The 16480-nt window shown below is 50.0% G+C and overlaps 1 protein-coding gene and 1 long non-coding RNA gene across 4 annotated transcripts in view; one reads left to right on the forward strand and one right to left on the reverse strand.

Annotated features, from left to right (window-relative positions):
* Positions 1–10384, forward strand: part of RHBDL3 (rhomboid like 3) — a 60394-nt gene extending 50010 nt beyond the window's left edge. For all 3 annotated transcript variants that reach the window (XM_028835647.2, NM_001194571.3, XM_077969307.1), the window contains 2 exon segments: positions 1866–1926; positions 6675–10384. In XM_028835647.2, coding sequence (XP_028691480.1) covers positions 1866–1926; positions 6675–6946 — 333 coding nt within the window. In that variant the 3' untranslated portion in view covers positions 6947–10384.
* Positions 10385–14444: 4060 nt separating this feature from the next.
* Positions 14445–16134, reverse strand: LOC144335434 (uncharacterized). The gene is made up of 2 exons (XR_013406287.1): positions 15364–16134; positions 14445–14630 (listed from the first exon to the last, which is right to left on the reverse strand). It is a non-coding gene; the product is annotated as an uncharacterized LOC144335434 (long non-coding RNA).
* Between the last annotated feature and the right edge of the window lie 346 nt (positions 16135–16480).

Genomic DNA, 16480 nt, shown 5'->3' on the forward strand with positions numbered 1-16480 from the left:
GGGTATCACTTATTATTATTATTATTTTTTTGAGATGGAGTCTGGCTCAAGTGATCCACCTGCCTCGGCCTCCCAAAGTGCTGGGATTACAGGCATGAGCCACCGCGCCCAGCCGGGTATCACTTTTAAGGGAGAATTGAAACCCATGGAGGGGACCTTATAGGGAAGGAAAGCCTGGCAAACAATAGCAGGCAGAACTGTTAGGGGTGAGAACCCTTCCCAGGGCTCCCAAGGAGGCAGGGAGCACCCCCTCACGTGGGCTGGAGGGCCATCTTGTTGGCTGCTTGGCAGTGGGTGTCCGCCTTTGGGAAGAGATGTCCCATTAGATGAGTCCCAAGTTTCCTCCCATCCTAGGGTTTCAGCTTGGAGGGAGGCTGCGGTGCCCACCATCCACTAACTGAGCCAGCTCAGATTGGGTCGCTAGATCCAGGGGAGGGCACCGACTCCTGTTTTGTTCCTTGTCTCCTGGCAAGGCTCCTCTGTGGGCAGACACCAGCAGATGACAACGATATCCTGCCATCTGCTTCCTAGCACAGAACATGTCGGCAAGTGAAGATAGGCTTTCCACCTAAAGCGGGACCGCGGGTGGCCCACACTTCACTTTCTGTGAAGAAGGGGTTGCTGGTCAGTGAGGAAGGATGGGGAGAAGGGAGGAGGTGAGCGAGAACTGAAGGCTGTGAGGATTTCCCCCTCTTTGGCATCTGCTGTGTGTCCTGCTTGCTTGACTGAAGCTTTCATAGATGTTGTTGTCCGTGCCAGTGTTCAGGGCCTCTGTAAAGTTACACGGATGTTCCTGCAACCTCACAGAAGTGCCAGACATGTCCCCGAGCTGGGCCTGGGCCAGGCAGCAAAGGCAGATTGGGTGGTGGGATGGAGCCAAAGTCCCCTGGTTGTGCCCTCCTTCCCTGGGGCTTATGTGTTCCAGGAAGATTCCGGGCTTATTTCTGTGCACGTGCACCTCTGTATAAATGGAATAGTGCTTTGAATGCACTGCAGGAGTGCCTCTCAAAGGAACCCTGTGGTAAAGTCTTTTGTAAAGTGAAAAGTCCTTTTGTAAAGTGAATAATTGTACTGTTTATCTGCCTTGGAGGTTCCGAGTTTTCCGAGATTCTCAGGGGAGAGAGGGAGTTGTTTGAAGGCCACCCAGGCCACCCCCTCTCCAGCACCTGATTCGCCTCTGGAGCATCGTTTCCGAGTGACATGAAATCCCCGATGGTGGGAAACTCATGACCCCTGCAAGATGGACCATTCTATCTCTGGAGAGCTCTGCTTACTAGAAATGGAAACTTACTCTGAGCTAAAAAGTCTCTCTCTGAAGTTTTCATCCATTGCATCTTCTGCTTGCAGGTTACACTGAATCGAATGTGCCCTTTCCTTGTGTTGACTCATTCGATATTTGACAACAATGAATTTGACCCCTGAGTCTCCTCTTGTTTGAGCTAAAAGATCCTGGCTTCCCCATTCATTCCTCATCTGCAGGATGTTGAGCTCTTTTATCATCCTGGTGTTTCTGCTTTGACTTTGCTTGGTTGGCTGTCCTGCATCTTTTGCAACCATGGAGCCCAGCAATGAACGCAGCTCTGAGATGTTCTCTGTCCATGTTGAGGAGACAGGGCCTCTCCTCTTCCTAGATCTGGAGTCCCTTCCTCTGTTAGTCCAGCTCAAGAGCTTTTATGACAGGAGTAAACTTGCTGTTGCCTAAATCTCAAAGCCATGTGGTGTGTTCTGCTACTAAGCCACAGCCCTCTCTCTCTTTCAGTACTTCATGGAGATCCTTATTTTAATGTCAGGTTTTCTTAAGCAAGACACACTGGCAGAAGAGTGGTCTAATCTGGAACTGACTGAACTCTCTCCTTTTTCCCTAGAACTGGTCAGGAATGAAGTGCCAGTTCAAGCTGCTGCGGATGGCTGTGGCCCTTATCTGTAGTAAGTACTGATGGGACAGCTGGGGGACGAAAGCCTGGCTCCAGGCCCTGGGGTTCAAAGATGGCACAGTCCCTGCCCTTCACGGGCTTGTGGTCAAGAAAAAAAAAAGTGGGACATGTCAATGATGTGTGAAAGAGTAGGGCTATTGTGAGAGCTGTCTGTCCTGCTGTGCTGCTTCGTAACCATTCATCTTTTATTTATTTACCTATTTTTAAAAATTATATTTTCGTCTTTTCTTTGAGATAGGATGTCTCCGTCTGTCATCCAGGCAGTAGTGCAGCGGCACAGTCATATCTCACTGCAGCATTAGACTCCTGCCTGGGCTCCAATGATCCTCCCTCTTCAGCCTCCCAAATAGCTGGGACTACACATGTGTGAAAATTTTTGCAGAGATGGGGGTCTTGCCATGTTGCCCAGGCTGGTGTTGAACTCTTGGGCTCAAGCAATCCTCCCGCCTTGGCCTTTCAGGTTGCTGGGATTACAAGTGTGAGTCACCATGCCCGGCCTTTTTTTTTTTTTTGGAGACAGAGCCTCCCTCTGTCACCCAGGCTAGAGTGCAGTGACATGATCTCAGCTCACTGCAACCTCCACCTCCCAGGTTCAAGCGATTCTCTTGTCTCAGCCCCCCAAGTAGCTGGGATTGCAGGCATGTGCCACTATGCCCAGCTACTTTTTTGTATTTTTTGTAAAAAAGGGGTTTCACCATGTTGGCCAGGCTGGTCTCAAACTCCTGACCTCAGGTGATCTGCCTGCCTTGGCCTCCCAAAGTGCTGGGATTATAGGCGTGAGCCACCACACCTGGTCCCAGCCTATTTTTTCATCTTTTTATTGACATATAATATGCAAACAGAAAAGTGCTTAAGGACCAGCACCCAGATCAAGACAAATAACTTCCTAACATTTTGGTCATGAAACTGATCCTTTGAGATCCCTTGTTGAAAGCCCTAGGCCCTGTCACCAGAAAAATACATATATGTGCACTCATGTGCATACACACGTATATCAAAAGCTGCAGTTTTAGCAGGTTCACAAACTGTGACTAGTCCAAGAACCCCCTAGGAACAAGATATCTTCAGGGCCCTAGTTGGGAGAGCTCAGTTCTACCTGCAGAAGTCATCCTGAGTGTTAGCGGCAAGCAGGTGTCCACCAAGTAAACACGGTGCAAGAGGACATTTCAGGCAAAGCTGCAGCCTGAACTAACACATAGATGGGCGAAGGGTCATGGCCAGCGAGTTGGTTAGCAAAACCAAAGAATTATTTTTGGGACTGTGTGTGATTTTGATCAGCGATAAAGTTAGTGAAATAGTAGGAGTCAGACCATTAAGGGCTTTAAATGCTAAGAAAAGAAAATGTACTTCACCTTGCATTCCCTGGGATCCCATTGGAGGGCTTTCAACAAGAGAGTTATTGATGGATAATCAGAGTTTTAGAAAACCAGTCAGGCTTCAGTGTGGAGAACAGATTGTGGGGACAAGGGGGATAAGACCAGAAGCCAAAGGACTCTTTCTGAGATCGAAAGAAATGAGTCTGAACAGAAGCAATGGAAGAAGGGGCTGGGCAGTGTGGCTGACACCTGAAATCCCAGCACTTTGGGAGGTCAAGGTGGGAGGATCGCTTGAGCCCAGGAGTTCAAGACCAGCCTTGGCAATATAGCAAGACCCTGTCTCTACAAAAACAATACAAAAAAATTAGCCTGGCATGGTGGCTTGCACCTGTAGTCCTAGCTACTTAGACTGAGGCAGGAAAATCTCTTGAGCCTAGGAGTTTAAGACCAGCCTGGGCAACAGAGCAAGACCCTGTCTCTGCAAAAAAAAAAAAAAATTAAAAATTAGCCAGGCATGGTGGCTTGTGCCTATAGTCCTAGCCCAGGAGCTTGAGGTAGCAGTGAGCTATGATCATGCCACTGCACTTCAGCCTGTGTGACAGAGTGAGACCCTGCCTTAAAAAAAAAAAAAAAAGAAAAGAAAAGGCCAGGCACAGTGGCTCACACTTGTAATCCCAGCACTTTGGGAGGCCGAAGCGAGTAGATCACCTGAGGTCAGGAGTTCGAGACCAGCCTGACCAACATGATGAAACCCTGTCTCTACTAAAAATACAAAAATTAGCCGGGTGTGGTGGCATGCGCCTGTAATCCCAGCTGCTCAGGAGGCTGAGGCAGGAGAATCCCTTGAACCTGGGAGGCGGAGGTTGCAGTGAACCGAGATCGTACCACTGTACTCCAGCCTTGGCAACAGACCGAGACTTTGTCTCAAAAAAAAAAAAAAAAAAAAAGCAAAGCAATGAGGGTAGAAGAGGGAGTGAATGCATTTTCTCATCCAGTCCCCCAAACCCGCCTAAAAAGGGCATTATTATTAGCTTAATTTATAGGTAGAAACTCCAGGATCAGAGAGTTAGGTTCCTTGGCCAAGATCACCCAGCTAAGAAATGATAGAGCCAGAATTCAAGGCCAGCCTGTGCCATTTCAAATGCCTCACATGTTAGCCAAACTAAACAGTAAGCACCTGGGCTTTCTCTGGGTCAGTCACTTGCTGTGTAGGTAAGAGGGAGACTGAGTCCAAGCAAACCTGGGACGGAGGGTCAGGCCTGGGAGGGCTCCACTTCAATTCATGTCCACCTTCCTTGCTTCTTACCCCATGGCTTTCAGGAAATCGGGTCTGCCCCTGAGCCTCTGTTGGTCTCTCTGGATCTCAGTTTCCTGGATGGGGCTGGAGGATCTCTCATCCCAGGAAGGACCTTCCAGCCTTAAAACCTGAGGACTCCTTGAGTCAGGGCATAGGGTGCAGTGGGGTGGCAGTGGGTGTGGGATAGCTTCTGAGTCAGCTTGGGCTCTGAGTTTGTTTTTGAGGAAGGAAAGAGAAGCATGAGTCTTTTTTTTTTTTTTTTTTTTTTAAATCCAACTGTAAGCATCATAAAAACTAAAATGCTATTTCGGAGTTGGAGACCATCATCTTTCAAACCTCCTTTATCAAACCCTGGACCTGGGGAGCCAAGGCTGGAAGGCTGTCCCAGGACAGGAGTGGGGGAGGGGAGGGCCGAGGGTCCATCCCTGGATGCGCCTTTTCTGCCATCTATCGGCCATCCTTGGAGTTGCAGGGCTCAGCCCAGAAGGCTGGGCAACCCCAAGGGAAATGAAGGTCCCTGGAGATTCTGGTACTCCTGCAGTGGTTAGGGTGGAGAGAAGTGCCCTGGCTGATTAACTGGTAGCTAAACAGGTACAAAATTCCCCTCAAAGGGCTTTATTTCAATGTCAAATTTGCCTTGGTTTTCTCATCTGTAAAATGGGAATAAGAATACCTACCCTCAATGTTCTTTGGTAGTGGATAATGGGATGGCAGTTTCCTAGCACCTGTCCTTTCAAGAGGCTCATGCCCACTTGACTGGCTGACCCAGAAAGTTCACACGAGAAGCGTGGATTGGAGATCAGGATGAAGGCATCTTAGAATCTGTTAAGGGTCTGGGTGTGGTGGCTCATGCCTGTAATCCTGGCACTGTGGGAGGCTGAGGCAGGAGACTCACTTGAGCCCAGGAGTTCAGGCCTGGGCAACATAGTAAGACATCATCTCTACAAAGAAAAGGTTTTTTTTGTTTTTGTTTTTGTTTTTGTTTTTTGAGGCGGAGTCTCGCTCTGTCGCCCAGGCTGGAGTGCAGTGGCGCGATCTCAGCTCACTGCAAGCTCCGCCTCCTGAATTCATGCCATTCTCCCGCCTCAGCCTCCCGAGCAGCTGGGATTACAGGTGCCCACCACACGCCCGGCTAGTTTTTTGTATTTTTAGTAGAGACGGGGTTTCACCGTGTTAGCCAGGATGGTCTCGATCTCCTGACCTCGTGATCCGCCCGACTCGGCCTCCCAAAGTGCTGGGATTACAGGCGTGAGCCACTGCGCCCGGCCAAAAAAAAGGGTTTTTTAAATTACCCAGGTGTGGTGGTGGGTGCCTGTAGTCCCAGCTACTTGGGAGGCTGAGATGGGAGGATCACCTGCGCCCAGGAGGTTGAGGCTGCAGTGAGCTGTGATGGTGCCACTGTACTCCAGCCTAGAGTGAGACCTGTGTCAACAAGAACAACAAAAAGAATCTGTTAAGGGATCAATTCATCAATTTGTTGGGGTCTGGGTTTTCTTTTCTCGTTTGTTTTTTGAGACAAGAGTCTTGCTCTGTCGCCCAGGCTGGAGTGTAGTGGTGCAATCTCAGCTCACTGCAACCTCCACCTCCTGGGTTCAAGCAGTTCTGCCTCAGCCTCCCGAGTAGCTGGGGTTACGGGAGCCCACCACCACGCCCAGCTAATTTTTGTATTTTTAGTAGAGACGGAGTTTCACCATGTTGGCCAGGCTGGTCTTGAACTCCTGACCTCAGGTGATCCACCTGCCTCGGTCTCCCAAAGTGCTGGGATTACAGGTGTGAGCCACCGCGCCCGGCCAAATGTCACCTCTTTAGAGAGGTCTTGCATGACTCCCCAAGCTAAAGAATTTCCCTCCTAAAACCAGGCATTGCTTTTACATCACCTGTTTCCCCCCATAGGTGTCTCTCTTCTTGAAATTATCTTATGTATGTAATTGCTTACTGGTTTATCGCTAGACCCTATAAGCTCTGGGAGAACAGAGATTTGCCTGCCTCCTTCACTACTGTGTCCCCAGTGCAGAGAATGGTGCTTGGCCTAATAGGGAATGAATGCATGGGTGGGTGATGAAGTGAAGGCCCTCAGCCCCTGCTCAGGGCCCTCCTGTGGCGTCTCTCTGCTTCCTCCCCTTGCAGTGAGCATGGAGTTTGGGCGGGCTGTGTGGCTCCGCTTCCACCCGTCGGCCTATCCCCCGTGCCCTCACCCAAGCTTCGTGGCGCACTTGGGTGGCGTGGCCGTGGGCATCACCCTGGGCGTGGTGGTCCTGAGGAACTACGAGCAGAGGCTCCAGGACCAGTCGCTGTGGTGGATTTTTGTGGCCATGTACACCGTCTTCGTGCTGTTTGCCGTCTTCTGGAACATCTTTGCCTACACCCTGCTGGACTTGAAGCTGCCGCCTCCTCCCTGAGGGCTGGAGGCCCGAGGTGGGGGAGGGGAGGGAAAAGCAGCACCCACAGGGAGCGCCTGTGAGGTTTTTTCTCATCACCAGCTCAGCTAGGCCAGGCAGGCGAGGACAGAAGACTCCGGGCTGCTGTAATGTTTGTGTTTAGATTTGGACAGACAGTGGAGACCCTTTTCTGAAAGGCACCTGGTGGAGGAGTTAATGTGGCTGCTGTCATTTTTCTAGGCTGCTCTGATGACATCGGGCCAGGGTGAAGGTCTGGGGTGGGCTGTGTGAGTGGCCCTCCCTCACCTGGGCTGGGCTTGTTCCATGGGGCCAGGGGTGCCCCCTCGCTGCTGTGGATTGAGCAGCAGCTTCTTCCTCATCCTCTACCCTCAGAGACCCTAAGAGACATGGGAAGGCCTGAGGGTTGTTGCAGCTAGGCATGGCCCCTCTCTAGCTCAGAGATAATTGCAGGCCATGTGGTGTCTCCTCGACACCTGCTGGGTCTGGAGCTCCAGTAAAAAGAGGGCCTACTGGACATGTCAGCTGTGACCTGGCTGAAACCAGGGTGCCTTCTTGGGCTGGTTGGTGGGCACTGGGGCATGATCTGTTGTGCCTGGGTTGGGTAGAGCCAGGGACGCTGTAGGCTCTAGGCCCCCTTTTGCGCTGGGGGTACCCAGTGAGAGGGACCCAAGTAGGGGGAATAAACTTCATTCCAAGTTCCACCCTGGAGAAGACAGACCCAGGACCAACTTCAGACTTCTCCCTCCCTTTCTTCCAGGATGTTGGCATCTCACACCAGTGCCCCAGCCTCCATGTCCAGCCGTCTTTTAGGGTCGTTTTCTTTCCTTTTGCTGCCCTGACACTACTTTGTGCCTCTCTGGTTATGGAGACAGTGTTTTGATACATTCTTGCGTGTGTGTATGTGTGCGTATGTGTGTGGTGTGTGTGTGTGTGTGTGTGTGTGTGATGGGAAAGGTAATTGAGGCAAGTCAGCGCCTGCAGAGAAGGCACGGCGGATGCAGGGGGCCCATGTGAGTGTCCGTGAGAGGTGGGAGACCATGGTGTGCTGTGATTGCTGAGTGTCCTTGCTTTGACAAAGCCTACCACCTTCCTTCCCATCTCCTGTCCCTTCCACACCTGCTCCTGAGCATCACTGACTGGTGGCAGAATGGCCCTGCTGGAGGGAGAGCTCAGGCCCTCCAGGGATCCCTGGATGCTGAGGTTTGCCAGGTTCAGCTCTTGTTTTCCTCTGAGATGGCCCTCATATCCAAAAATGTTCCATCCTGTCTCCCTTAGGAGAGAAAGAGTTTTGGGGATGCAAGAGAGGCTGGGGTGGGAATGTTGAGACCATGTGTCCATTTGAATTAGGGGGACAGGAGGCTACAGGAAGAGGAATTCCAATTTAGTTGGAAAACTTGACCTCAGGAGAATTTTTGGGTGCATGGATGAGCCTCAGAGGGAAGGCAGCTGGTAACCTCGGAGGCTTGGATGCGGGAGAGAATATGGTGGTTATCAAATCTACCCCACCCCATTTCACAGGTGAGAAAACAAGATGGAGGGAATGACCCTCCTAATAGGAGCTGGTGCAGGCCCCAAATGGAGGGTATGAGGTTGACCTTTGACAAAAGATGACACTGCCTTTATCGTGCTCTTGGAATTCGCAACCACTGACAGCCCAAAAGAACAAAGAATGCCAGGCCTGGGAGGAGGCAGGGGGCTGGGCGTGTCCAGAAACACAGGCAGGAGTGTGGGAATGGTCTTTCTCCAGCCTCATGCCCATCCTGGCCCTTGAGTGTAGCGGGCTCCAGGGTCAGTCAAGCCAGGCATTTGGGGTCTTGGGCCACAGTGGCTTCCCATCCCGGTAACTACATGTAAATGGGCTCACTCACTCACTGGCAGGCGAGGTCCAGCCCTACCCCATCTTGGCCCAATGCTAAATAGATTGCCCTGGACTTATATGTAGCTACGTAGGTCCTGCTCCCCCGCATCAGTGCTGTGCTGAGGGCTGCAGCCTGTGCCACTGTGGGCCCACGTCTTTGGCGGTGTTGTGTCAGCCTGGGGCGTCTCGTGTGTGCCCTGCCCGCCGTTCTCTGCCCTAGTGATAGAAAGATGTAGATGGAAGAGTCAGCGCATCAGAGGAGGAGGCTCTGAGGCTGTGGAGCTGGGCTCAGGGAAGACAGGGGGGGGATGCAGAAGGAGCCAGGACATTGCTGCCTCTGCCTGGGCTGCAGCCACACTAAGCTGAGCGATGAGGTCCTTTCCTGGAGGGATGGAGAATCCCATCCAGATCCCTGTCCTGGCCCCTGGGGCTTCTGTGGTGTGGGTGGAATGAGCAGAGTGCCATCTCTGTCTGGTATGACCTGGAGAGGAGGCTTCCTCTCTCAGGGGTGAGAAGGCATTGAACTAGAAGACTCTAGAAATCCCTCATAGAAGCACTCATCTCCCTCGGGGACTCCAAGGGAAGCTTGTTACTGAGAAGGACAGTGGAGGCAGAATCGTGTCTCCCACTATGTTAAGTGTGTCCTCTGCTGCCAAGGACCCTCGTCTACACCTTAGACCACCAGCCCCAGCCGTTCCCTGTCAGCACACCCACCTCCACCACCTCTCCCAACCATGACTTCCAAGCAGGGCCACAGGGTGGGGTCACAGGGTCACTTCACCTGACCCAGGCCTCTCCCCAGGTCAGGAGGCAGCTGTCTGGTCAGAAGGATTCCCTTTGTGGCATCTGACTTTCTCCTCAGCAGGTCCCACCACCCTCTCGGCAGCACTTCGCCATGGCCAAGGCTGGCCGTGTCCTCCCTGCCTCCTTCCTTGTCCGAGGTGGCTGCTGGCCCAGAGAGGGTGTATAAATCTTCAGGCCAGTGGAGGTAGATTGGCCTTTTATCCACAGGATACGGAAACTGAAATCTGGGGAATCCCCAAACAGCAGCCATAGACTCACTGGCCTTCATTAAACGGGAGAGGAATCACAGAAACTGGGGAAGGGAAAGCAGACCTTCAAATGAGAAATTTCACTTTAATGACACCATTCATCATTCGTTTTTTAATTAGGAAAAGCTCCCTAATGAGGCTGTTTTGCCAGCTAATAGGACTCTCGATTTCCATGAGCACCATTCTTGCCCAGAGGATTAGAAGAGCCATTGCTCACCAAGCCGGGATCTTCCCCCAGCGTCCAATTTAATTTGCCAATACGTAATGCAGATTCCCTGGGTGCCGTGAAAGCCCTTCCTGGCATCATTCATATTGCTTCCCGTGCTGGCTGGAAAGCACGGTTCTCCTCTGCCTTAAAAACAGTGCCCAACAGTGAACTGCCCCTCCGAGGACTTGAGTAAGTGGAAAAAACAAAACACAAACTGCAATGTTTGTTTCTAAGTATTTTTGTATTGTGTACATTCTGTATATTTTTGTTGTAACATATTATTTGAGCACAGATTCCATTAAAGATTTTTTTTTTTCCAAGCCATTGGTTATTCAGGAAGTGACCTGAAGGGCTGGCATTAGTGCCTGTTTCATCTGGGTCTAGGTCAGGATGGGTGGGAGAGGGTGAACAGCAGTGGTGGTGGATCTAGGATTTCTATAACATACAGATCGGGGCATCAGTGCTTAGCACCAGTCTGTAGCTCTGTGCTTCTTACTTTTCTCAAATCACTGAACTCTTTTGAGTGGTTGATGAAAGCTGTGATTTCTCTTCCCATAAAAATGTGTATGTAGGACGGACATGGTGGCTCACGCCTGTAATCCCAGCACTTTGGGAGGCTGACGCATGTGGATCACCTGAGGTCAGGAGTTCAAGACCAGCCTGGCCAACATGATGAAACCCCATCTCTACAAAAAATACAAAAAATTAGCTGGGCATGGTGGCGCGTGCCTGTAATCCCAGCTACTCAGGAGGCTGAGGCAGGAGAATCGCTTGAACCAGGGAGGCGGAGGTTGCAGTGAGCCAAGATCGCACCACTGCACTCCAGCCTGGTGACAGAGTGAGACTCCGTCTCAAAAAAAAACAAAAAACAAAAAAAACCAGCTGGGCGCAGTGGCTCATGCCTGTAATCCCAGCACTTTGGGAGGCTGAGGTGGGCAGATCAGAAAGTCAGGAGTTCAAGACCAGCCTGGCCAACACAGTGAAACCCCGTCTCTACCAAAAATGCAAAAATTAACTGGATGTTGTGGCAGGGACCTGTAATCCCAGCTACTCGGGAGACTGAGGCAGGAGAATCGCTTGAACCCTGGAGGCAGAGGTTGCAGTGAGCTGAGATCATGCCACTAAACTCCAGCCTGGGCGACGGAACTAGACTCCGTCTCAAAAAAAAGAAAAAGAAAAAAGAGAAAGAAAAGAAAATCTAAATACTGCAGAATCTATCCAAGAACAAATATTAGAGTGCCGTTAAGGCTAAAGGCCAAAGAACCCACTTCTGTTTAGAGTGTGGAGATCCAACTTCCCTAGAAGGAGAAATCAGGATCCTCTCTGAGCATCAATGCTCTTATAGGTCAACTTCAGGCACAAGTACCTGAGCCATTTAAAGGCAAGCTCCCACCAGGCACGGTAGTTCATGCCTGTAATCCCAGCAGTTTGGGAGGTCGAGGCAGGCAGATCACTTGAAGCCAAAAGTTCGAGACCAGCCTGACTAACATGACAAAACCACATCTCTACTAATAATATAAAAAAACTGCCAGACGCAGTGGCTCATGCCTGTAATCCCAACACTTTGGGAGGCTGAGGCAGGCAGATCACGAGGTGAGGAGTTCCAGACCAGCCTGGCCAACATGGTGAAACCCTGTCTCTACTAAAAATACAAAAATTAGCTGGGTGGTAGTGATGCGCACCTGTAGTGCCAGCTACTCGGGAGGCTGAGGCAGAATTGCTTGAGCCTGGGAGGCAGAGGTTGCAGTGAGCCGAGATCCTGCCACAGCACTCCAGTCTGGGTGACACAGTGGACCCTGTCTCAATAAATAAATAATAATAATAAAGGCAAGCTCCTCGGAGAGCCAGAAGCTGTTGAATTCTCTGCCTTTGCCACCTTTCCTTTTTTTACTTTCCTGGTTCTTCCCTTCTATTAATACTAGATTCTCATTCTTCAATACATTAATAAGGCACTTCCCAATAATAAGGTAATTAAATGAAGGGCCGGCCGGGCGCGGTGGCTCACGCCTGTAATCCCAGCACTTTGGGAGGCCGAGGCGGGCGGATCACAAGGTCAGGAGATCGAGACCATCCTGGCTAACACGGTGAAACCCCGTCTCTACTAAAAATACAAAAAAATTAGCCGGGCGCGGTGGCGGGCGCCTGTAGTCCCAGCTACTCAGGAGGCTGAGGCAGGAGAATGGCGTGAACCTGGGAGGCGGAGCTTGCAGTGAGCCGAAATTGTGCCACTGCACTCCAGCCTGGGGCACAGAGCGAGACTCCGTCTCAAAAAAAAAAAAAAAAAAAAAAAAAAGAGATGAAGGGCCAGGCACAGTGGCTCACACCTGTAATCCCAGCACTTTGGAGGGCCGAGGCAGGTGGATCACCTGAGGTCAGGAGTTTGAGACCAGCCTGGCCAACATGGCAAAACCCCACCTATACTAAAAATACAAAATTAGCCAAGCATGGTGGTGCATGCCTGTAGTCCTAGCTACTCGGGAGGCTGAGGCAGGAGAATCACTTGAACCCAGGAGGCAGAGGTTGCAGTGAGTCGAGATTGCACCATTGCACTCCAGCCTGGGCAACAAGAGCGAAACTCCATCTCAAAAAAAAAAAAAAAAAAAAGACAGGTGCAGTCGCTCATGCCTATAATCCCAGCACTTTGGGAGGTTGAGGCAGGCGGATCACCTGAGGTTGGGTGTTCGAGACTAGCCTGACCAACATGGAGAAATCCTGTCTCTACTAGAAATATAAAATTAGCCGGGCATGGTGGAGCATGCCTGTAATTCCAGCTACTTGGGAGGCTGAGGCAGGAGAATCGCTTGAACCTGGGAGGCCGAGGTTGCGGTGAGCCGAGTTCGTGCCATTGCACTCCAGCCTGGGCAACAAGAGTGAAACTCCATCTCAAAAAAAAAGAAAATGAAGACAATTTACTGTGTACCTACTATGTGCTAGGCACTGAGGTAGGCATTTCCACAGCTACTTTATGTGAACTAGGTATAAATATCCCCCTATTTATACACAAGGGAAAAGGTTAGAGAAATTTAGTTACTTGCTGGTAGTATGTGGCACAAGCTGGCTTCACACCCAAGATTGCTGGTACCAAAGTTCATGCTGTCAGCCCTCAGTATGTGCACAGGACTGTAAGGGCACTAAGCATGTGCAGGCCTCAGGGTCTTTGTTTAAAGATCCATCTCATTGCATTAGGCCTAGGGCCATCCGGTAACAGGAATGAACCTCGGGACATTCACTCAGAGTTCGTGTAATAGGACCTTCACTTTATCAGCCCTCATAGTAGTTTACAAGAAAAACCCCAGCTGTCGATTCATTGCTGCTTCCATATATATGTATTTTTGCTCTTGTTGCCCAGGCTGGAGTGCAATGACATGATCTTGGCTCACCGCAACCTCCAACTCCCAGGTTCAAGCGATTCTCCTGCCTCAGCCTCCTAAGTAGCTGGGATTGCAGGCATGCGCCACCACACCTGGCTAATTTTGTATTTTTAGTAGAGATGGGGTTTCTTCATGTTGGCCTGGCTGGTCTGGAACTCCCGACAGGTAATCTGCTCACCTCGGCCTCCCAAAGTGCTGGGATTACAGGCGTGAGCCACCATGCCTGGCCTATTTCTTTATATTTGAGACAGGGTTTTACTCTGTTGCCCAGGTTGGAGTGCAGTGGTACAGTCATAGCTCACTTACTTTGAGCTCCTGGGATCAAGCAATCTTCTAGCCTCAGCCACCTGAGTAGCTGGGACTATAGGCACATACCACCAGGTCCTGCTAATTTTATTTTTTGTAGAGATGGGGTTTCACTTTGTTGCCAGGCTGGTCTCGAACTCCTAGGCTCATGCAGTCCTCCTGCCTTGGCCTCTCAAAGTGCTGGGATTACAGGCCTGAGCCACCACACCCAGCCACATTTAGGAACTTTAGCAATTAAGAGAACTGGGCTGCCCTCTCAGACCTCCAAGTGGAAAGACTTCATTGAAGCCAGCAGGGTTTCCATTAACTGAGAAGACACACTGTTAGGAAATTATGGTCCTAGTAACTGCATCTGATTTCCAAGAAGCCCACAGGCTTTCCTGGCACCTGGTCTAAGGGATCCTCTGGTAGAGGACAGGCATTCTGTCATGGTGAATAATGAATGAGAGTGAAAGGAAGTAACTTGGTTTATTGAGTTCTACGGGTATAACTCTACTGGACGATGAATAAAACATTGTCAGGGAAATTGCTCTTAGACTGTGCATGATGCCTCCTGCAAGAAGCAGAAAGGTGTGTATCCCAGCAAGTGATTTGATTTTCTTCAACAAATTCCTTAGTATAACAAGTATAATTTCCTCACAAACTTGTTGGGAATACAAATGTTAGGCTTGAGGATTGAGCTCATTAAACAAAAACGACTATCTTGATAAGAAGCTAAGTTTTATTATTATAATTACAAATTACAGATAAACTGAAGCCAGTCTTCATACATGACAAACATACATTTCCTCTGTGTGTACAGCACACAAGTAATATACATAACTATATTCCATGTCTAAACAAATCCTTTTTAAAACTTTAAAAGCTGGCTGGGCACAGTGGCTCACGCCTGTAATCCCACCACTTTGGGAGGCTGAGGCAGGTGTGTCACGAGGTTGGGAGATTGAGACCATCCTGGCTAACACGGTGAAACCCCGTCTCTACTAAAAATACAAAAAATTAGCCGGGCGTGGTGGCGGGTGCCTGTAGTTCCAGCTACTGGGGAGGCTGAGGCGGGAGAATCGCTTGATCCTGGGAGGTGGAGGTTGCAGGGAGCCGAGATTGAGCCACTGCACTCCAGCCTGGGCGACAGAGTGAGACTCCATCTCAAAAAATAAAACAAAAACAAAGACAAAAAAACTTTAAAAGCCAAGATAGTAGCTTATTAAAATTTGAATACAGTACATGCTTCTAGTCATGAGCTCTGTGGTTTCTTCTCATGACCAAGATATTCAGTTCCATGACACCATTTTCCTTGTCTAGAGTAGTGATATACAGTTTGTCAGACTTTTTTTTTGAGACGGAGTCTTGCTCGGTCGCCCAGGCTGGAGTGCAGTGGTACGATCTCAGCTCACTGCAAGCTCCACCTCCTGGGTTCACGCCATTCTCCTGCCTCAGCATCCTGAGTAGCTGGGACTACAGGTGCCCGCCACCATGCCCGGCTAATTTTTTGTATTTTCAGTAAAGACGGGGTTTCACTGTGTTCACCAGGATGGTCTCGATCTCCTGACCTCATGATCTGCCCGCCTCGGCCTCCCAAAGTGCTGGGATTACAGGCGTGAGCCACCGTGCCTGGCCCAGACTTATTTTTTTAAAATAAGACTACCAGAGGCTGGGTGCGGTGGCTCACTTTGGGAGGCCAAGGTGGGAGGATTGCTTGAGTTCAAGAGTTTAAGACCAGTCTTGAGCAACATAGTGAGACCACATTTCATTAAAAAAAAAAAAAAAAAAGATAAGACTATCATATAGAGCTGTGTAATGTAGTGAGCCTACATTACAAAAATATATACAACCACAGAGAGAATATATAATTACACCTTGCCTATATCCATAAATGATGTGAAGCAGGTAACACATTTGCTTTTAAACGCCATTTACAACAGACTCTTCAATGACATGAATTTGAAAATGAAGTATGGTTTTTCAGACTTAAAACACTGATGTGCTAATATGGCTTACTTAAAAAAATGATTTCTAAATGGGGAACCAACTGCATTGGGAAAAGACAGTCAGATTCAACGATAGTGTCATAAAATTACTGGTTTTCCTTAATCACCCTGACTTTGTTTTGAGACAGAGTCTCACTCTGTTGCCCAGGTTGGAATGTAGTGGCGCGATCTTGGCTCACTGCAACCTCCGCCTCCTGGGTTCAAGCGATTCTCCTGCCTCAGCCTCCCAAGTAGCTGGGACTACGGCACACGCCACCATTCCCAGCTAGTTTTTGTAATTTTAGTCGAGACAGGGTTTCACCATATTGGTCAGGCTGGTCTCAAATTCCTGACCTCAGGTGATCCACCCACCTCGGCCTCTCAAAGTGCTGGGATTACAGGCGTGAGCCACCATGCCCAGCCACTCTGATTTTTTTTTTTTTTTTTTTTTTTTTTTTTTTGAGACGGAGTCTCGCTCTGCCGCCCAGGCTGGGGTGCAGTGGCCGGATCTCAGCTCACTGCAAGCTCCGCCTCCCGGGTTCACGCCATTCTCCTGCCTCAGCCTCCCGAGTAGCTGGGATTACAGGCGCCCGCCACCTCGCCCGGCTAGTTTTTTGTATTTTTTAGTAGAGACGGGGTTTCACCGTGTCAGCCAGGATGGTCTCGATCTCCTGACCTCGTGATCCGCCCGTCTCGGCCTCCCAAAGTGCTGGGATTACAGGCTTGAGCCACCGCGCCCGGCCCACTCTCATTTTAATACTATGAAAAATGC

This window comes from Macaca mulatta, chromosome 16, assembly GCF_049350105.2.
Source record: "Macaca mulatta isolate MMU2019108-1 chromosome 16, T2T-MMU8v2.0, whole genome shotgun sequence".
Classification (NCBI taxonomy): Eukaryota; Metazoa; Chordata; class Mammalia; order Primates; family Cercopithecidae; genus Macaca; species Macaca mulatta.